Source organism: Rhinoderma darwinii, chromosome 5 (genome assembly GCF_050947455.1).
Source record: "Rhinoderma darwinii isolate aRhiDar2 chromosome 5, aRhiDar2.hap1, whole genome shotgun sequence".
Classification (NCBI taxonomy): domain Eukaryota; kingdom Metazoa; phylum Chordata; class Amphibia; order Anura; family Rhinodermatidae; genus Rhinoderma; species Rhinoderma darwinii.
In genome coordinates, this window is record NC_134691.1 from 166,355,565 (window position 1) to 166,378,758 (window position 23,194).

At 41.5% G+C, this 23,194-nt stretch overlaps 1 protein-coding gene across 1 annotated transcript in view; it reads right to left on the reverse strand.

Moving 5' to 3' along the window:
- Window positions 1-20,619: 20,619 nt before the first annotated feature.
- LOC142651713 (glutamate decarboxylase 1-like) overlaps window positions 20,620-23,194 on the reverse strand; it is a 95,182-nt gene continuing 92,607 nt past the window's right edge. The window contains exon 15 of the mRNA XM_075826740.1: window positions 20,620-21,204. Within this exon, the coding sequence (XP_075682855.1) occupies window positions 21,025-21,204 (180 nt within the window). The 3' untranslated portion in view covers window positions 20,620-21,024. The remainder of the gene's footprint in view (window positions 21,205-23,194) is intronic.

The following is a 23,194-nucleotide window of genomic DNA, read 5'->3' on the forward strand; positions in this document are numbered from 1 at the left end:
ACCTGGTGTCTGCCTGCTGCCAAGGTCCCATCCGAGCCTGCCATCGCTATTGTCTGCATTGCCACAGGTACCCTTATTCAAACTATTGACTTTGCCTTGCTATCCTGTTTGACCTGCTGTCCCCCCCCCCCCAGGAGGTCCACACACCCATCGTGACAGGTACCATTCAACTGGCAGGCAACGATATGACGCGCCTCATTTACTTCTTAAACTGCTATATTAAATTGAAAGTCGTGCTTTAATTGGTTTTGGTTGATATAAGCAATAATTTTAATGAATAAGGACCAAAAAGCATTACCTCGTACAAACCAGACAAGAGACAGAGTGTTCTGTTTTCCCTGGCCCACCCTGTAGCACTGAGATGCATTCGTAATTCTATAGGATACAGACCTGAAATCTCTCAGCATTCCTTGCTGGCTCAATATATTCACAGAACTTGCTTATATACCAGTTAGTGTTATAGCTACACTTTGTGCTGTACAGGATTTATTATTTTTGCTTTTGACCCTTTCATAGAAACTCCAGTCTTAAAAATTGGTTATTATTTTATTTTATTATATATTTTCCATTTTTATTTATTTACATTTTATTATTTATTTTTATTTTTTATGTCTATGTTGTCATTATTAATTCGCTGTACTGAATAGGTCTTCCGACAAGGTAGACTTGATTATATGTAACAATATCTTTTGAAAAATAAACAAATAAAGAATTGAAAAAATAAAAAAATAAAAAAAAATTGGAAACACCTGCATTGACAGTGTATGTTTTTGCTTACTGTCTAGTGCACATTCCGTTTGTTACGTCTAGCAACAGGGATAACCAGGATACTTTTTGATTAGTCCCTCTTTGTATCAGAATAGTCTCTATCAATTACAACATCAGTATAGTCCAACGAGACATAATAGGCCTCACAGTATAGACTTGCAGACTGCTCTCTTTACCCCCCTTTGTATTATGCTTTTCAGACACCAGGTCTTTTCTTCTCTGAATGAATGGCCACTTCCAGCTGTTCTGCGATGCAGCCACTTTTTCTGCTGGAGGACCTCACTCTGATTCTGACCCCTGCTCAGATCTACTGTGTCTGGCCACCTTGTCTCCTCAGCTCCGGCTCTGTTTCCACTGGCCAGCTCCTCTGCACCCAGCTTCTCCGCACCCAGCTAATCTGTAGACAGCTGACACAGGCCACCTTTAAAAGTATCACAGTAGGTTACAGATGAAAAGTTATTTGTCTTCCCCTTGTGGTGACAGTGTGTTACAAAGTGTTGATTTCCCAATAATAATCTACAAACGGGTTAATAATATATGGTCAAGGGATTAAGAGGCCAGTAGGAGTACTGATTATTTTGACTCAACAAGAATATCCATTGTTTTTTAAGCTGCAGACCTTCCAAATTGATAGCATATTCCTGCTGATTAACCCAAAAGTAAAAATATTATAGTAAATGATTTTCTGGTATTACGGGTCTATTTCCTCCAGTTTTAGTGACATCCATGGGTGTATCCAGAAAGATTTTTATACATTATAGTCTTCATTTATAACTATTTGCTTTATTTACCCAAGCTACGGCAAGTATACATAAAAAATAGAAGACTAGATCATTCATACTATATGTACAGTATATTATATATTTAACATGGAAAAAAGGAGTAAAAATACAAGTTATATTTATATTATTAATCTCAAGTCTAAACCATCATCCTCAGATACAGAATTTATCAAAAACTGATAAATAATTCAAAGATTTTTTTCCAAAACTTATAAAATATTACGTTTGTCTATAAGAGAAATGTCAAAAGTGAATTGCTTGATATTTAAACAACATCCATAATTGATTATCAATTACAGAATTGTTGGGTACTTCTGATTTCAGACAGTGCATCAAAATCAGTTGAGAAGCCAAAAAAGATTTGTTGTGAAATGAATAGTCTATTTTAATTGAAAATTGATTCTAGTAATAGATTTTCATAAGAATAGCAGGCTATGAACGTGATTGTAATATTGTCCACTGTAATATCTAAAGAAAATTTAAAATATATTAATGAAATTCAGTTACTAAAATCTTCAAATTGGACTTGGCATACTTCACTCAGCACTGATATTAAAGTGTAAATAAACTTTCGATAAACTTCTGACATGTCATAGTGACATGTCAGAAGTTTTGATCAGTGAGGGTCTGAGCACTGAGACCCCGACCGATCGCTAAAACGAAGTGGCAGAAGTGCTCAGTTGAGCACTGAGCCGCTTGGTTTCTGATCGGCTTTTCTCGAAAAGCCGATATAACGCATATATCTGCGGCCGGCGCTGCACTAATGATCTGCGGCACTGAATACAGAACATGGCGGGCGCACTACAAAACACCCCCATGTTCTGTCCTCCGTGCCTGCGCTCATTAGTGCAGCGCTGGCCGCATCACCTCATGCTGACCGCGCGCGCACTAACTGTCAGGAGCGGGGCAATGGCTGTATTACACAGCCGCAGCCCCGCTCTATAACAGCGGAGAATCAGAGAAACCTCTTATCTCCGCCGCTATTCTCCTGAATGCTGCGATCAAAGCTGACTGCAGCATTCAGGGGAAAGTGAGGAGGGGGATGCCCCTGGATCGCGTCACAGGGAATTCCTGTGATGCGATTAAGGGACATACCATATATGGGCAGACAGCCCAGGGTCTATTGAAGGACCCCAGGGCTGTCCTACCATATTTTCTGTTGTTAGGGCATACTGAGTTATGTCCTAACAACTGCCTGTGTACTATCAGTACACAGGCTAATGTACAGGTATATAGTTATAGGCCAGTACATTGAAGTTTAAAAATAAAGTAAAAACAAAGTAATGTTAGATAAAAAAAATACACATACACCTTTTTTACAATAAACATTAAAATAAGTCTCATTACATAAAACATGCACATAATCGGCATTGGTGCGGCCGTAATAACCTGCACAACTATTTTTTTGCATCATTTATGATGTGTACTCTGTAAAAAAAGAAAACAAAAATTGCTTTCTATCACTTAGGCCCCATTTACACGACCGTGCCCGTAATCACGTCCCGCGATTGCGGGCACGGCCGGCCGCCGACTGCCACCCGCATTTTCGGGCCGTGCTCCCATACAAAGTATGGGAGCACGGCCCGCAAAATGCAAAAGGACGGACATGTTCCATAATTTTCGGAACATTTCTACGGCACGGACACCCATCCGTAGCGCTACGGAAATGTGTCCGTGCTCAATGAAAGTGAATGCGCCTAATTGTGAGGCACAAGGTGCGTTGATGAATTTAACCTCCATGTGCCTCACATTAATAGTAATTAACCCCATCATGTACCTCACATATTAACCCATTATGACTGAGAAACATGATGGGGTTAATTACTATTAATGTGAGGCACATTCAAAATTCATCATCACACCTCACGCCTCACATTAGAAAACGAAAGAACTTTTTTTATTTTTTATTACTGTTGGCAAAGTAAACGAAGTATCGGTATCAAAGTCCAAATTTTGGTATCGTGACATCCCTACACTGTGGATCGCGTCCTCCTGGGGGTTCGTGAGTCACTCACCGAGGTCCCGGTTCCAATCAATGCTGGAGCAAGGAGCCGACATCTCCTTGATCCAGCATTCCCTGTGCCCTGAGCGGCTCGACGCTGAGTCACTCATAGCACACACCGGAGGAGGCGAAGGATCCTCCACTCGACGTGGGAACGGGGATAGGTAAGTAATTATGCACATATGGGGGCATTATACTGTATGGGGGGCTGATATTGTGGGGGGGGGGGCATTATACTGTATGGGGGCTGATATGGGGAACATTATACGGTATGGGGCTGTTATGGGGGGGCAGTATACGTTATGGGGCATTATACTGTGTGGGGGCATTATACTATGGGGGCTGTTGGGCAAGGCGTCTGGGCATAGGAGCGCGCAGGGGTCTGATGATGATGGTGGTGCTGGGGAGGGGTAGGGGGGCCCAAGCTGAATTCTTGCACCCGGGCCCATGAGCCTTTAGCTACGCCCCTGACATAGAAGCTAGTTCTTGCAGGACTAAGGGTATGTTCACACGGCCTATTTACGGACGTAATTCGGGCGTTTTTGCCCCGAATTACGTCCGAAAATAGCGCCTCAATAGCGCTGACAAACATCTGCCCATTGAAAGCAATGGGCAGACGTTTGTCTGTTCACACGAGGCGTAATTTACGCGCCGCTGTCAAATGACGGCGCGTAAATAGACGCCCGCGTCAAAGAAGTGACCTGTCACTTCTTTGGCCATATTTGGAGCCGTTATTCATTGACTCCAATGAATAGCAGCGCCAATTACGTCCGTAATTGACGCGGCGTTCAAGCGCCTGCACATGTCGGTACGGCTGAAATTACGGGGATGTTTTCAGGCTGAAACATCCCCGTAATTTCAGCCGTTACGGACGCCCTCGTGTGAACATACCCTAACGGCTTCGGTTTTTGCAGGACTGACAGCTTCAGTGAACGCTGGTCCTGCATATCTCTGACACGCAGGATCCAGCTGTTATCGATCACATCTAAATTCATGAACAGAAATAGGGAGGGCCAAACAAAATATTTAAAAAAAGGATAGCGAAAAAACATGAAAGGGGTGTAAATGTATTTGTTTAAAGTACAGTCTGTTTAGTTTGCAAAACAAAATGCCTCATACACCTGTGATGACATAAAAAAAAAAAAAACTTATGACTTCCAGAATGCAAAGAGTTACATTTAAAACAAGCCTCACAGATTTTCAGTATCTGGATGTAAAAAGGAATGTTATTGTTCACTGTCAACAAACAGAGGTGTTGAAAAATGAAACAATAACTATATTACAACGTTACAGAACTATTCATTGGAGAAATGACAGTGCTTGCATAATGGTAGATCTTAGGGCAGATACAGACGAACGTTGCGTTTTTGCAAAAACCATTTGACAGCTGCGTGTGTCATCCGTGTCTGATGCGCGGCTGCGTGATTTTCGCGCAGCCGCCATCATAGAGATGAGGCTAGTCGACGCCCGTCACTGTCCAAGGTGCTGAAAGAGCTAGCTCTTTCAGCATCCTCGACAGTGAATGCCGAACACAATATCGAAAAACCTGTTGAAAAAAAAGAAAAAGTTCGTACTTACCGAGAACTTCCCGGCCGTTGCCTTGGTGACGCGTCCTTGGTGACGCGTCCTTGGTGACGCGCCTCTCGACATCGGGCCCCACCTCCCTGGATGACGCGCCAGTCCATGTGACCGCTGCAGCCTGTGCTTGGCCTGTGATTGGCTGGAGCTGTCACTTGGACTGAATTGTCATCCCGGGAGGTCAGACTGGAGGAAGACGCCGGGAGTTATCGGTAAGTCAGAACTTGGTTTTTTTTTCTACAGGTTCATGTATATTGGGATCGGAAGTCACTGTCCATGGTGCTGAAACAGTTTAACTCTTTCAGCACTATGGACAGTGACTATCTCCTGACGTAGCGTACCGATAATTTTTTTGCCGGGTTCGGCCAAAACTAGTTCGGCCGAACCCGCTGAAGTTCGGTTCGCTTGTCCGGCTTCGCTCATCGCAAAGACACTCCGTTTGGATGTTCGGAAACAGAAAAGCACGTGGTGCTTTTCTGTTTACATTCATCCTTTTGACAGCTGGTGCGCTGTTTCAGTCGGTTCGCAGGGAAGTGCTTCCGTGCAACCTGCGTGGTTTTCACACACCCATTGACTTCAATGGGTGCGTGATGCGCGAAATACGCAGAGTTATTGAACCTGTCGCGCTTTTTGCGCAGCAGACAAACGCTGCGCAAAAAGCACGGACTGTCTGTACTGCCCCATAGACTTGTATTGGTCCATGCGTGCCGCGTGAAAACCACGCGGCCCGCACGGACCGAATACACGCTCGTGTGAATCCCCCCTTATGGATGGAAAAAAGTTAAATTCTTGTTTCACACAAATGTCCTTTTTGACATCAATTATTTATGCACCATGGACCACTGGAAAAAATAGTAATTATTTCACCCATGTTTAGTATAAAGTATTTAGGGAAATTTATTAACGGCTTAACAATACTTTAGTGGCATTAAAAGTCACATTTGTGCAGTAATTTACAACTGGCGGTTTTAAGTTTTGCTCGCCATATTTTAAAAGAGGCAAGGGGTTTCGCAGGAAGAGGCATGACCTCTTATGGACCGACACATTTACCATAGTTTACAACAGAAGTTGCAGCTATAAGTTATGGCGCAAATCTACGCCTGCTCATAGCATTTCTGACGCGCAGATGGGCAAAGACGCGCCAAGTTTATGAAGAGCCTCTTAATAAACTTGTTGCATTTTACTCCAGTGCAGTTACGTTTAAGACTGACGTATGAAACACCAGTCTTAATGACCCCCCCCCCCCCCCCATAGTATTTTTCTCCCGGTTTATGTATTAGGCTGGGTTCACACAACCTATTTTCAGACGTAAACGAGGCGTATTATGCCTCGTTTTACGTCTGAAAATAAGGCTACAATATGTCGGCAAACATCTGCCCATTCATCTGAATGGGTTTGCCGACGTACTGTGCAGACAACCTGTCATTTACGCGTCGTCGTTTGACGCGTAAAAATACAGCCTCGTCAAAAGAAGTGCAGGACACTTCTTTCAGACGTAATTTGAGCCATTCTTCATTGAAGTCAATGAAGCACAGCTCAAAATTTACGGCTGTCAGAGAAGCCTCGCAAAATGTGAGGAGCAGCATTTACGTCTGAAACGAGGCAGCTGTTTTCTCCTGAAAACAGTCTGTCTTTTCAGACGTAAAAGCCTGCTACCGTGTGCACATACCCTTATCTCGAATCTAGCAGGATTAAAAATTGCTTTGTTTGTGAAATCGGCATATTAGGATTTGGGCAATATAATTCATTAATTATTTATAAAGAAAAAGAAACAAAATAAGTCCCCAGGGAGGGTCATCGCTGTGTTCGGCCATCATTGAATAGACCCTGCACAATTTATCAGGTAACCCAGTTTTACCTGCAACACTGCATGGCCAACAAGTAATTTGACAACTTTGCCTTGCAGCGTTTTTCACCCACATTGCGATCGGGTTAATGCCATTTCGTGGGGCCTTTATCCGTAGAAGATATATTTTCCCAATCCCACCAGCACAGATGGTAGAATTGCTTCTCTGGGTTCACGTATCAGAGTCAGGGTATGTTCACACGCTGAGCCAAAAACGTCTGGAAATGCGGAGCTGTTTTCAAGGGAAAACAGCACCTGATTTTCAGACGTTTTTTGAGCAACTCACGTTTTTCGCTGCGTTTTTCGTGCCGTTTTCGCGGCGTTTTCGCTCCGTTTTTTCGGCCGTTTTTGGAGCTGTTTTCAATAGAGTCTATGAGAAAACAGCTCCAAAAACGTACCAAGAAGTGTCCTGCACTTCTTTTGACGAGGCTGTAATTTTACGTGTCGTCTTTTGACAGCTGTCAAACGACGACGCGTAAATTACAGGTCGTCGGCACAGTACGTCGGCAAACCCATTCAAATGAATGGGCAAATATTTGCCGACGTATTGGAGCCGTATTTTCATAATACGCCTCGTTTACGCCTGAAAATAGGTCGTGTGAACCCAGCCTAATTCACTCTCTGGAATCAATGTAGTATGGATTTCTCCATCTCTACCCCCAGCAATGTGAATGAGAATTCTCCAGGTTCGCTGGGTGACATTTACTTTTTTTTTTAGATTAACTAAGTTACAGTCCATAGAAGAAAATCTATGAAATAAGTCAATTTGTTCACAGGTGGATCATTAAGACGCCTGACTGTGTTAAACACTTTAGCCATTTTTAATCAGCCCATTATCCTTTAGACATCTGTTTAATCCAAGTGTTAATTTAAAAAAATGCACTTTACTAGATGAAAATGTGCAAAACCTCAAGACTAGGAACAGCTATAAATGCGGTTATAAAATGGAACCATGTGGTTTACATGTATTTATGTTAACACTAGGTGGTGCTGTTAAATAGTAAAACAAACTAAACAACATAAAATGATTTGAAACATAAAATAGGCCCAATATATTTCAAAGCAAGTACGTTTTTTTCTTTGACTAAGTTAATAAATTACAAATATGTCGCATAGTGTTTATAGAGCATATTAGTCGTGTGACAGCAATGGGGTTTTTGGGGGTTTCTGCTATGTGAATCAGGTAAGTGCAGGTGCTAAAGCAGTCAGTATACAAAGCGCATGAAACATATATCTGACTTGTTCATATCTAGGGCGTATTTAGTCCCCCTTCAAACACACACACTTTTTTTTCAGCGTTCAACAACACATGTAAAAAGCCGCATGCGTTTCAACAGTATTTACTGCATTTTTGTTTATATGCGTTTTTGGTGGTGTTTTTTATTTTGTATCATTTTGTATAGTCATTGTTCCTGGCGATTGGTGAAGCCTATGGAAAAAACTGTCATACCTAGAGCATGCTGCATTTTGACTTATTTAAAGCAGACCATTACACCCCATAAAGATCTTGTGTGCCAGCAAATGGAGGCCATATGGCTCTTGTAGCGAGCTATACTGCCTCAATGTGCTGACGTACCATGCTCCATGGTGAGGAGCTATTCTACCCTAGACGCAATTTGTCTGGTGAAGAAACCTCTGTAGATACTACATTACAAATTTAACATCGAATTTCTTTAAAAAAAAAAAAAACTTGGTATGTCTCTGTATGAAATTGGAGGCATACAGAGAAACAGCATAGATTCCATAAACTTATATTTGCTGCCATAGTATGGGCTCCATATAACTCAGAGGTTGTACAGAGCCAATATACAGCTGTGTGCATAAGACCTTAAAGTGAATGTCATTTTTAAAAAAAAATTGTCTAAAATGGTGTTGAATTCTTTGGTGATTAATTTTATAATATATCTTTATAGTGTTTTTTTTTTTTTTTCTGATACAGAGCTCTAAATGCCCTTTTTCCGTCACACAGCTATAAAGGATAAAATTCTGGCTGCCATCAGCCAACAGTAGGATAAGCATACTGCATACAGATTTATACAGCTTCCATTTAATACAATAACAAATACCTATGCAGTTATCGCCACCTAGTGGCCAGAATATTATTTTGTCTGAAGTTAATGCACTACTGTGCAGTGAAAAATTGTGAAGGAGACACAGTGTTTAACTAGGGGTTTGGACTCTTAGGGAATGTTTACATGTTTTTCATGGTGTTTTTTGGTGCAATCACGGTAATCGCAGCAATAACGTGGCAGTTTTTTTTTAAAAAAAGGAGCGGTTTTGTTGTCATTATCTAGATTGTGGCCAATACTGACATTACAAAATAAATCATGTGAACATACAATAAATTCAGAGGACTGTTAGGGGGCTCCTGGAGTCGGAGCTTCATCAAGTAGGATGTGATGGTATACCATTATGAAAAATAAATGATGTCCAAAGTTGAAGGTATACTTTAAAGAAAGACTGGAATCACAAAAAAGGAAGAAACAAGTCCCTCAGTTCTCCTTTACCCTGTCCACCTCTGATCCTGCGTTATTGAGAAATGTTGTCCAACTTTTGAAAATCACAAAATCGCAGGTGCACGATTGCATGTAGACCCATAGGCAAATATTACCGTTAAACAACCCGCAATATTGCACCGCGTTCAGACTATCGCTTCGTCGTGAAGCCTGGAACTAAATTAAACAATAGTATTGTATGCTGCGTTTTTTTTTTTTTGTATACCCATGTGAATAGCCCCATAGTTTATCATCCGCTCCATATTACTCACCAAAAAGTATGGACATGATACAGATGAAAAATATGCTCATGTTAAAGAGGTCTAAAGTAATGTTTTTCTAATTCAGACCTCAAGAAGTTCCAAAAAGTACTTACCAGCGTTTGTTTATGTAGAACCCTAGCAACAAAAAAAAAGACTAATGTTGTTCTATGTAGCTCCATTCAGACATTGCATTTGAAGTCCAGTTAAAACCTGATAGAAAAAAACGCATCCAAAATGCGCATGCGTATTTATCGTGATATGGTGCGTTTCCTTGGATGCGTTTTTTTTTTGCAGATGCCACCACACCTCAGCCGCAGAGTCTGAATAAACCCTAAGGCCCCATGCACACGACCGTGCCCGCAATCACGGCCCACGATTGCGGTCACGGCCGGCCGCGTTCAATGAAAGTGAATGGGTCCATTTTTGCGGACCGCAATTGCGGTCCGCAAAAACAGAGGTTTTTTACAGTCGTACATGGGACCTAAGTGTTGCTTACGTTGTGGTGTGTTTTTACACAGTCGGCTAGGCAATCGGTACCTTAATTAGTTGAGTGTTGTGCAAAGTTCATGCCTAGTTCTGCCTGTTGTTTCCCAGGCTGCTTTGCCACGCTGGGCATGTAGGGACAGATTTACTAATACAGTCTTAGGCTATGTTCACACGGGGTATTTTGCCGAGTTTTTTGACGCGGAAACCACGTCGCAAAACTCGGCAGAAACGGCCCGAGAACGCCTCCCATTGATTTCAATGGGAGGCGTCGGCGTTTTTTCCCGCGAGCAGTAAAACTGCCTCGCGGGAAAAAGAAGCGACATGCCCTATCTTCGGGCGCTTCCGCCTCTGACCTCCCATTGACTTCAATGGGAGGCAGGAGAAAGTGTATTTCTCGCTGTTTTATGCCCGCGGCGCTCAATGGCCGCGTGCGAAAAACGGCGCGATAATTGCCGCGAAAATCGGCGTGCAGGGAGAGGAATATCTGCCTCAAAGTTCCAAACGGAATTTTGAGGCAGATATTCCTCCCCCAAAATACTCCGTGTGAACATAGCCTTAAATTCGGAAAGCTTATAATTAGACTAGATGCACGGAATTAGGCGATATCCACTCTCCACTTGTGTCTGGAGAGAATCTTTATGCAGGCGCATTGGAGGCATTGGACTGGGCATGCGTGGTGAAAACGAAGTATATTTCAACCACGCTTGCTCATTATATCCATGGGCAATTTCCGGCAGCCTTGTATGTGACGTCAGCTATGCCGATCTGTACATTTAGCCGAAAGGAGTCATAGGCAGAGGAACGAACGGTACATCAGCAGAAGTCAGGAACACTAATGGGGACGGCGTCATGTAACCCGCGGCACGACCTGAAAATTAAAAAGTGCCATCTTTTGGATGGGCTAGGTGATTGGGTTTGTGCGATTTTGGCCTGGAAAACCACTTTAATGTATAATATCCCATTTATCAAACACAGGCAAACATACAACCTGGGAAACCAATTACCAAATTTGTTTTTGGAGTATAAGTAGGAGGTGCTAAGCTTTGCCATTTTCTAACTAAATCTCACATCATCTTTTCCAAAGTCATTTATAATTTAATAATGAATAAATAACTCACATGATTTAATGCTTCATTGGCAGGTCACTAAATAAAGTTAGGGTCACTAATGAGGTGGAGAAAAATATTTTTGTGTAATGGCAAGTACTGCTGATCTATTTAAGGCTAGAATATTGCAGAATCTACATACGTGAATACAGCCGCTTAGTTTATAATATGTATCACAATAAATCTATACGACTATTCATCGCAGAAATTCTAACGTGTGAAAAGACCCTTATAGTATAAACTCACAGACTTGGTATAACTCCGCAGAATGAGCACTCAAAGTGTTAAGAATTATGAGTGATTGCCAAGGAGATAACCCAAGGACATTTGGGAGGCTACAAAGGGAAACCACAAACCATTGTTTATTGCTTTAGTTTTGTGTTTTGGGCGGCTGTAATCCCCACACACTGGTCTCTGATATCAAATGCGAAGAAGAAAGCACTACTGTCTATAGAGCTATGTTGTATTATGTTGCACCATAACAACAGTGATTTAAAGTGTGCTCAAAAAATGAAAGATTTCGTTTTGTCTGTGAATAATCATTTCTATATTACAATAACATTGGCAGGTGGATGAGAAAGGACAAACTTACCCTGCTTTGAAAGCAACATAATGGGAAATGAATTGCTTTAAGCTAGTTTGTTATGTTAAATAAATACTCATACTATCCCACTTTGAAGACAGTCACTTACTAAGCCAGAGAATTCATTACTTTAAATGTTCCAGTTTTAAATACCAGGCTGAAGCTACAGCACACGGTTGACTATGCCTGGCACGATGATTAGAAACCCTCACGGTGGTGATGTCAAATTGATTAGAAGAGCCATCACTGTTTTGGGTGAGAGTTTTCTGTATGGACATCTTTCGCTCCTCGCTTTTGCAGCACAGCCCTATGTCCCTGGTAATACAAACCTCTAACCTCTGACTGCACATACATACTGTATATATATGTTTTAGATGCCACGGAAACCCATTAAAATGCCAACTGTAGGGAGGCGGAGCTACAGCGCATCGTGATGGCAGCTTAATTCCGGAGCTCCTCAATTCACCTCTGGAAACTACAGCTCCTAAGGCAGATTTATCCGATATGATGGTGAAACCATCTAAAGACAAGTGCAGAGATTCTCCATGCCCTGCAAAGCAGGGAAAAAAATCAGTCCGAAATGGATAAATTTCTCAGAAAGAAACTTTCATCTCCTTCGGGCCGGGACAAAATGGCGCCGGAACGACAAGTAGCAGACGCTGGAGAAGAAGACTCTGATGGAGCTAGCTCTATGGCTTATTCAGACTCTGTGAGTGGTAGAGACACGTTGTCCCGTTCTTACTTTAAGAAGGTACTGACACAAGCAATCTCCCCGATAATGAAGGAGTTGGCAGATATCAAGGGAGATATTAAGCAGATTGGGCAAAGAGTGGATTCGTTGGAGGAAACACAAACTGCCATTGTAAGACACAGTGCTGCTGTTTATTCCACGCTTGCTACGCACAGGAATCATATAAATAACAACCATCTGATGATTGAAGATCAGGAGAATCGTAGTCGACGACGGAACATCAGACTGCGGGGTCTTCCAGAATCGGTAACAGGAAACACTTTGCAGCAAGTAATTACTCACATTTTTGCTGATCTCGTAGGCCAAGAGAGGGCCGACAAAATGGTGGTGGAATGAGTTCATAGGGCGCTTCCACTGAAACCTGCTTAGAGTGAGCCACCGAGAGATGTTATTTATTGAGCTTCGTGGATACCTCAAGTTTGTTAAAAGCTGCGAGGCAACGGCCGGAATTTCAATATGAAGGGAGGAAACTACTCTCCTTTCAAGATTTGGCTCTTAGTACCCTGGCTAAACTAAGAATTTTGAAGCCGGTGACTGACATTCTCTGAGGTAAAAAACTACCGGTGAGATGGTTATTCCCGTTTGGTTTGGCGACCATGAAAGACAGATGGCAAGTTACCATCCGCTGTCCAGATGATCTCCCAAAATTTTGGGAAAGGATGGGCATATCACCTATAGAAGTTCCATCATGGCTGCCTGCGCAAACAGATCCTTATTTCCCACACTTACCATCATCGCAGGAATGGCAGATGGCTTCCAGATTGAAATCTCCGCATTATAAGAAATACCATGCACCCAATCTGGCTGATTGAGCTGTTCGCCCTGGACATAAAGATTTTTCTTCTTTCACACAGTATGATGTGAGCTGAAGGGATTGCGTGAGTGATTATTGGATGTCCTGTGGTCTCTCTGCACTTCCTTTTGTATTTTTCTTCCATTTGTCCTGATATAATGCATTTTCTTTCATTCTCTGCCTTTATGGCCATTAATGCTGTATAAGACATCGATATTGTGTACTATTTAGAGCATGAGGGGTGTTTACAATTACCTCTCTCATATAAGATGCTATGAAGATGTTTTATATGAATGCTAATTTACACGGTTGCACAGTAACATAGCTATTAGTGACAATCATTACTACTGTCTAATGAGTTCAATTAGATGATACAGTTTCTGGGGGAGGGATATTTTTCCATGGCGCTGTACCCTTCCTCCCCTCCTTTGCTTTATATTTTCTCTGGAACGGAGACATCATTTGAGGCCTTGGGGGTGAAATTTTTCTTTCTGAATATAAGATTGCGTGTAAAGTTCTATACTGACACCCCTTTAGGTTCTCTCTGTTCTAGGGTTGATACTCTCCCAATGATGTATGTATATAGTTTATGTTTTTCTGTTTGTACTGTGATCATGCTCCAGCAACATTGCGTCTGTCTCACTGTAAAAATGACTTATGGCTTCATTTAAGACATTATCATTAAGGCTGGGTTCACACGACCTATTTTCAGACGTAAATGAGGCGTATTATGCCTCGTTTTACGTCTGAAAATAGGGCTACAATACGTCGGCAAACATCTGCCCATTCATTTGAATGGGTTTGCCGACGTACTGTGCAGACAACCTGTCATTTACGCGTCGTCGTTTGACAGCTGTCAAACGACGCGTAAAAATACAGCCTCGTCAAAAGAAGTGCAGGACACTTCTTTCAGACGTAATTTGGACCGTTCTTCATTGAACTCAATCAATGGAGAAGCCTCGCAAAATGCGAGGAGGAGCATTTACGTCTGAAACGAGGCAGCTGTTTTCTCCTGAAAACAGTCTGTCTTTTCAGACGTAAAAGCCTGCTACCGTGTGCACATACCCTTAATGTTAAAGGCCTGAATATTCCGCAGAAACGAAGTCAGGTTTTCAGAATGTTGAGAAGAGAAAGTGCTGACCTGATTTTCTTACAAGAAACGCACTTTAAGACGAGTAGTATTCCTTCGCTTCCTAATAAGCCTTAGGGCGGATTTACACGAACGTGTAATACGTTTGTGCAACTCGCGTGTTTTTCACGCGCGTCGCACGGACCTATACTAGTCTATGGGGCAGTGCAGACTGTCAGTGATTTTTGCACAGCGTGAGCCCGCTGTGTGAAACTCACGACAGGTCCTATATTTCTGCGTTTTTCGCGCATCACGCACCAAGTCAATGGGTGCGTGAAAATCACACGCACCACACGGAAGCACTTCCGTTGGACGCGCGTGATTCGCACAACAGCAGTCAAAAGTATGTTTGCAAACAGAAAAGCACCATGTGCTTTTCTGTTTACAAACATCCAAACAGAGTGTCATAATGATGGCAGCTGCGCGAAAATCACGCAGCCGCGCATCCTATGTGATGACTCAAGGAGCTGTTAAGTGCCTTTTGCGCACACAAAACGCCGCGTTTTTTGCGTGCGCAAAAATGCACACGCTCTTGTAAATCCGGCCTTGTGATAAGTGGTTTCATTGCACTTATCATACAGCCACGAGAGATGATTCTGTAGCGATACGTAGCACTATACCTTTTGTTCTTAGCGCTACGCGAATTGACCCCTATGGCTGCTACATAATTCTTAAAGGTACTATCTTGAACACGAAAATTACTTTAGTGAATCTTTATGCACCAAATGTGGGACAGACGCAATGGTTAGTGAATGTATTGCAACTTCTTCATCCTTTCTTTGAAGGTCTAGCAGTAGTGGGGGGGGGGGGATTTGAATTTGGTAGTAGATCCGAATTTGGATTCCTCCTCCAAAATATCTCATATCGCACATAAAGCCATTAGACGTCTCAAAATGTTGTTAACTAAACTGCAGTTGATAGACATGTGGAGACTACAACACCCGTCCGTACAGGATTATTCCTTTTATTCTGCACCACATAAATCGTATCAGCTATTAGATAATTTGTTCTTGTCTGAGAGGTATTTGCCTGCGGTTACCTCCTCTTCTATTGGAAACATCACCATTTCTGATCATGCTCCAATCTCTATTAAATTCACATAGAAAGAGCTCCCAGTTCGCGGGTGGAATTGCAGACTTAATGATACTTTACTTGAAATTCGAAGGCTGTAGATACCTTAGAGACTAAGTTGATAGAATTTTTTGTATTTAATGACGACGCTCTTGTTTCTCAACCTATCCTTTGGGAGACACGCAAGGCCTTCGTGAGGGGGAACTTATTGCATTCGGGTCTAGAGTCAAGAGCGGTCGAAGATTATAAATCAGGTGCTGAGCCAAATTTCCTCTTTAGAAAATATTCATAAAAGCTCGCAGTTGGCCTCAGTTCAAGTCGAGTTACGAAACCTCATGCAGAAACTTAAGAATATCCTTAATGTGCGCTCTGCTAAATCCCTTCAACTACTAAAATATAAAGCCTACGCACATGGGGATAAAGGGAATAAAATCATGTTGAATCTCATTAAAAAACAACGAGGGAAAACATTTATTTCCTCCATACGGGATACGTCGGGGCAGAAACTTACTGCAACTGATCTAGTCGCCCGAGATTTTCGGAATTACTATTTGAAGTTATATGATATTAAAAAAGATCCACCGCAGACTTATGATACATCCCATGTTGACGCCATACAAAAATACTTAGCTTCCATAGACGCACCTTCCTTGTCGGTGGAGGAACAATCCTCTTTGGTGGTCCCGTTTACTTTACCTGAATTAGAAAAAAATTTGATGTCCATACCAAACAGGAAAAGCCCTGGCCCTGATGGGCTTCCCATTATTTATTATGAAAAATTTAAGACCAATCCACTGCCATATTTTCTCTCCTTATGCAATGCCATTTTGACTCGAGCTACTTTCCTAACCAAGCATTAGAAGCTAACATTACAATCCCCCCTAAGGAGGGTAAGGATCTGGAAAGGTGCAGTAGCTATAGGCCCATTTTCCTGTTAAATTCGAATTTGAAATGGTGGGCGAAAATATTATCTACATGCATTACTTCTTTTCTTTCTAAATTGGTGGGAGTGGAACAAGTAGGATTTGTCCCAGGAAGGGAGGGAAAGTTTAATACTATAAGGACCGTACATGCCATATATCATGCTAGACAAAACAAAATACCCTTGATATTACTTGGAACAGATACAGAAAAGGCTTTTGATCGCATTGATTGGATATTCTTGAAAGCCACCCTTGCTAAATTTGGTTTCCCACAGCCCTTTATTGAGATGATTTTCTTATTATATAAGAACCCCACAGCAAGAATTCAAGTGAACAGCACCTTTTTAGATCCTTTCCCCATTCGCAATGGAACGCGTCAAGGATGTCCTTTATCTCCCACATTGTTCATAGTGGTAATGGAAATCTTATTACTTAAGATCAGACAGACGACCGCTATCAAAGGCCTTACAGTAGGAGGGTTTGAACATAAAACAGCTGCGTATGCAGATGATCTGTTGGTATTTATAACTAATCCCATGGCAGCTTTCCCACGACTTCTTCAGATTTTTGAGGAATTTGGTTGGATCTCTAATTTTAAGATCAATTATGAGAAATCGGAAGCTTTAAACATAACTCTCCCCCACAATATATTTTTGACCGTTAGTTCACAATCACCTTTTAAGTGGCAAGCATCCGAAATGCAATATTTAGGTCTAAAAATTACGTCTACAGCTAAAATGCTTTTTGACTGGAAATATAACCCATTGTACTATAAAATTAAGGATTTCTTGAGTAAGCTCCATATTCCATATATGTCATGGATCAGACGCAAGAACCTACTTACTACATTTGTTCTCCCACAGGTTCTATATTAGTTTCAGAGTTTACCCATTGATATCCCCACATATTATTTTTCAAGGTTCAGACGCTTATTAACGGATTTCTAGTGGAATAAAAAAAAGGCCTAGAATCGCATATTTGCAACTTATAAGGAAAAAAGTTGAGGGAGCATTGTCGTTACCTGATCTGCCCACTTATTATAACACTATACCATTGGGGATATGGACACAATTAGCGAATGTTGATGTTTTGCTTCCTTATGTTGATATAGAACGGGGTTTACTAAAGAAAAATCTTACATCCTTTTTTTGGGTGGCGACCAAATTACCATCTAGATCTTTGGTAGTGATTGATATGACATGGGGACTGCTCAAGGTCTGCTACACTTCCTCGGCATTACACCTACACACTAATAAGTTTTCACTACCGACACCACTCTCAGTACTTCCATGTCTTGTAAATATGACTTGTACTGCAGTACCTGACTCTTGGTCTCAACTTCAGTCACTGAAAATAGCTAAACTTTTTGATTTGGCAGGTCTACCTACTTTGCAGGCATTACATGAGGAATTGAATATCTCTCACCCTACCAGTTTGCAAGTATTAGATTTCTTGTCTACGTGTCAGAAATTTATGAAGTCCGCTGTTATACACAAATCCGACCCGACTTGGTTGGAGAACTATACCTTATTAGCCTCAGCCCCTAAAAAGTCTCTCTCCAGGATCTATAAACAACTGATAGCAACTCTAAATAATGACACCCCGGGTTTTGTGTCAGCTTGGGAAAGGGAGTTGAGTTGTGCCTTTTCTGATGAGGACAGGTCTTGCATTCTTCGACATTCGCATGTATTTTCCAGGTGTGTCAAACTATAAGAGAATTCTTATAAGGTACTCACAAGGTGGTATAGAACACCTGATTATTTACATAGGATTAGGGTTTCTCCCTCGAGTTTTTGTTGGAGGTGTGGGAAGGAAGTAGGCAGTATTTCCCATATATGGTGGTCATGCTCGGATATTCAGTCCTTCTGGAGAGAAGTGGAAACTTTGATTTCGAGAGTTTGCTCTATTTCAGTTTCCCTCACGAGAGAACTGGTTTTGCTTTGGCTGCCTACTAAAGATTTTTCTCCTTCATCCAAAAATCTACCTCTTTTATAATATCAGCAGCTAAACTACTAATTCCTACCAAATGGAGGGAATCCTCACCCCCTTCCATTGACAAACTTGTGGCCAAAATTTACCAAATCTGTCGGCTAGAGGAACTTGCAGGTTGAGAAAATCAAAATCAAAATTCCTTTCTTAAAATATGGCAGCCTTGGTTAACTTACAGGGATACAGCTTAGGTTTATAAACTGATATAAGAGGCTTGAGTAGATCTTGTCTATGGAGGTGGGATGTCCAGAAATGTATTTCTTGTGGAACAATGTTATTTGTGACGCGGTTACATTTTTATCTAAGTGATGATCACAGTGGTTGGTTTATTTGTTAATTTGTTAGTATGAATATTCTGTAATTAGGCAGTTGAGCTAACACGAAATTTTGCTTCTACATGTTAGTAATGATGCCATGGTACGCGAATTTCTGAGTGTTATGATGAGATATTATTGTTCTCTGGCCTAAAATATTAATGTGCCAGGCATAAATGCTGCCTCTTTATGATGTATGTAATTGCTGATGTATTTCTTTGCAACTGTAAATACTGGCGTAAATACGGGTCCTTGGTCACACGTATTCGACCCGTATTGCACCAGTATTTACGGACCCGTGCCCGTAAATACGGGTCCGGTGTCACCAGTATTCCCCCCGTATTTACGGGCACGTTTTCGCTGCAAAATTGCACTGCACTAATCGGCAGCCCCTTCTCTCTATCAGTGCAGGATAGAGAGAAGGGGCAGCCCTTTCCGTAGTAAAAGTAAAAGAAATTCATACTTACCCAGCCGTTGTCTTGGTGACGCGTCCCTCTTTCGACATCCAGCCCGACCTCCCTGGATGACGCGGCAGTCCATGCGACCGCTGCAGCCTGTGATTGGCCTGTGATTGGCTGCAGCGGTCACATGGGCTGAAACGTCATCCCTGGAGGCCGGACTGGAAGAAGAAGCAGGGAGTTCTGGGTAAGTATGAACTTCTATTTTTTTACACGTTGATCTATATTGTGATCGGAAGTCACTGTCCAGGGTGCTGAAAGAGTTACTGCCGATCGTTTAACTCTTTCAGCATCCTGGAAGGGACTATCCACTGACGTCGCCTAGCAACGCTCCCGTAATTATGGGTGCACACACGTAGTCACCCGTAATTACGGGATCCCCATAGACTTCTATGGGCCTGCCCATGCCATAATTATGGCCTGAAATAGGACATGTTCTATATTTTTCAACGGCACGGGCATACGGGGAGGTACCCGTGGCCAATAGAAGTCTATGGCCCCGAAATTATTATTAATTTTACGTTCGTGTGCATGGGGCCTTACAAAGATTTCCTACAACAGACACATGCTGCAGCGGTGACATGGTCTTCAGCGTCATCCAGGGAGGCCGGACCGGACGGCAAAGGAGGAACGCGTTCCCATGACAACGGCCAGAATATGTATAATTTTTTTTTTTCTTTTCTACATTTGCTTTACGCAGTGGAAATTCCGCCCGAAAAACTGAACCACAATGTGGTGCGGTTCATTGGACGGAATGTACTGCGGGTTCCAGGTCAGATACGCTGTGCAGGTTTACACAGCGTATCCGACCCGTGGTAATTCGGCCTACATTTAGGCGTTTGTCAAATATGTTAATTACCACCATTACTAGGAAAAAAAACCTTTATTTTTTACGAAACTGCAGCACGTTACTAGCGCTTTGACCGCACTCTCTGAATATACCATTGTCGCCCCATAGAACTGAGACACTTTTGCTATAGTTCCTGAATAGTTCCAGCAAGATTAAAAATGTGACAGAAGCTAAAATCTCTAAATTCTGGAGGACAATGGCAAAAGTATAGTCAGGAGCGAAGGTAATGAAGACCGTTTGAAATCTGTATGTATTATCACTTTTCGATACTAGAAATAATGCTACCCAAGTGTACTATACTAATGAAGAACAATTTAAATATCCTACCATATGTATCATGGGTACTGTGGGAAATAAGTCTGGATTTAAAGCTAAGGAAATACACCAAATGTAAAAAGATAGTATAGTTTATTTTAAACCTTTGGACCATTTAAATACAATCTCAAATAAAAAACATTTAAAAAATGCAAGACTTTACAAGGAACAATTTAAACACAATAGGGCAGGTTACATGTAGACAAAAATTGTGTGTTTAATCCTACCCCAAAATTATTAGCTCAAAATACATTTCTAAACAAAAGCTACTTTATAGAAAAAGTATTATGGTCCTCAGTAGTTAAAAAGCTATACAAAAAAAAGTAACAAAAAAAAGAGTTTGGCAGGTGCTTTAAATATCTGTACACAGATAAAAAGTGCGCATCCATTAAAATATACTAAAAAAATAAAGCAAAAACAAGCATATGTAACAAAAGACATTCAAGAATTACACTATTCACTTTTGCAATGCATTTTGCCTACCGCAAAATACACATTCCTCAGATCTAAAAATGGGTAACATTAAAACTCAAGGTCACTTCCAAGCCGTTCAATTTCATCCAGAAGGAAGTCTATATCAGATTTTCTAGAAGCTGGGTTAGAAAACACTATGCGGAAGAAATTGGGGTTTTCCTTCAGTGGCTGGTAACTGACCATTACGGTTCCTTCCTCCATCATCTGTGCTTTAATCTTTGGAGCAACCTAAAGCAAAATAAGTCAAGTAATCAATCATTCATTAAAATAGCTAGAGGGAGGATTTCAAGGATATGGAAACCATTGAAAGACACATTATTACTATCACATCTAAGTTCAGAGCTTAGATGTGATAGATTACATGTGGATCCTGCCGCTGTCACTGAACCCGTCAGGACTGACAATTTCAGTGAATTGTCCTAGATACAGCTGCTCTGTATAGATAATACAGAGCAGCTGTATCTAAGAAGTCAAATGAATTTTTAATATAAAGTATTTGTAATATTGCACCAAACACACTAATACACCTTTTTATTTTAAAAAAAAAGATACAAAATACTTTTAACGGTTTCCATAGCCATTAATCCATAGACTAGTGCTGGGCGACTGTCGGCTCTGTAGCCCCTGGTTTCCCTCTCCAATCGTTCGACCAGTGAGCGGTGTGCTGTGCGCAACTTATTCTGCTGCACATACAGCTGTCCTGGGTACATACACTGCTCTATGAAACAAAAAGCCGGCTATGTGAGCATGACAGCAGCGCGCACGCAGTGGTGTTTTCTATGTAGTAAAATATCTTTAGAACCCCAAAGGTTTCAGTAATTGCTAAGTTGTGGCGTATGTTGTAGGCATCAGTATTACGCCTTTTTTAAACAGAAATTTATTGATAATTTAATCTGCATCAAAAACGCTTCTAAAAACGCCAGTGTAAGGTAACATACGTTTTTTTCTGGCGTTTTTCATTTGGCCTTATTTTGTAAATGATTTTTTTGTGTTGTGTTTTTGAAGTCCTATAGAGAAGCCTAAGAAAAAACTATTTTGAAAATACGCCACACCCAGAGCATACTGCGTTTGGAAAAAAAAAGCCACTGACTACAAAATGGACTTTAAAAAGTACCCCAAAGAAAAACATAGTATATGTAGTGCTTTTGACATTTTACTATAGAATTGAATGTACCATCTGGCTGCACGAAAAAAAAGCACCACAAAAAATGCCATTAAAAACATCAGCAAAAATGCAGCAAAGCGCTGTGTGTGAATTCAAACTTAAAGGGATTTTCCCACGACATGCAGAAGTATGGCAAACATAGAATCAGCCATAAGGATGTATTTACATAGTGTGATTTTTCTGCACTTTTTGCTATGCGGCCAAAAACCACACAGCAAAAAGGCATTCGTTTTTATCACAATTTACATGCTAACTGCAAAGCCACACAAATCGCGCATATGTTATTGCAGTGCGGGTTTTGGCCACGTGGCTAAAAATGTGGCAAAACCTCACCATGTGAATACACACTTAGGCCCACTGCACACGGCCTAGCCTGTAATCACGGTCCGTGATTACGGCATAGCGGGCCGCGGACAACCACCCGCATTTGCGGGTCGTGCTCCCGTATAAAGTATAAAGCAAAAAATAGGACATGTCCTATCTTTTGCGGGGCCTTTCTACGGCACGAACACCTTCCCGTAAATATACAGGAAGATATCCGTAGTCAATAGTGCATGGGTCCGTAATTAGGGTCCGTAATAAAGGATGAATTCTACGGTCGTGTGCATGGGGCCTTAGTGTTCTCAGGGTTGGTGAGGGTCCCAGCAGTCAAACTATCACCCATCAGAGGGGTCCAGTGTCTTGAAGACTGAGCAAGAGATACAAAGATAGATAAGACTGCTCACCATTTCTGTATATCCCATACACTAAAATGTGTGAGGGTGCATGTGCAGCTGCCTCTCCACTGAAAACAGGATGCAGAATATAATTTCAATGAGACCACCATAATGTGGTAAATTGACCTCTCCTGTATAGACCAGGCATCTGGGTCCTAATGTAGCAACAGTGTATAGTTTTTTTGGAGAGTCAACATTCTGCAGCTGTATACCACCAAAGTAAAGAATAAATGTAAATCAATACAAAGTACATAAACAATGCATTCAAGCATTGAATGATCTGAAATAAAGCATGCTGGGCAATGTAGTTCACTGAAGAATGAAATTACTTTATGCC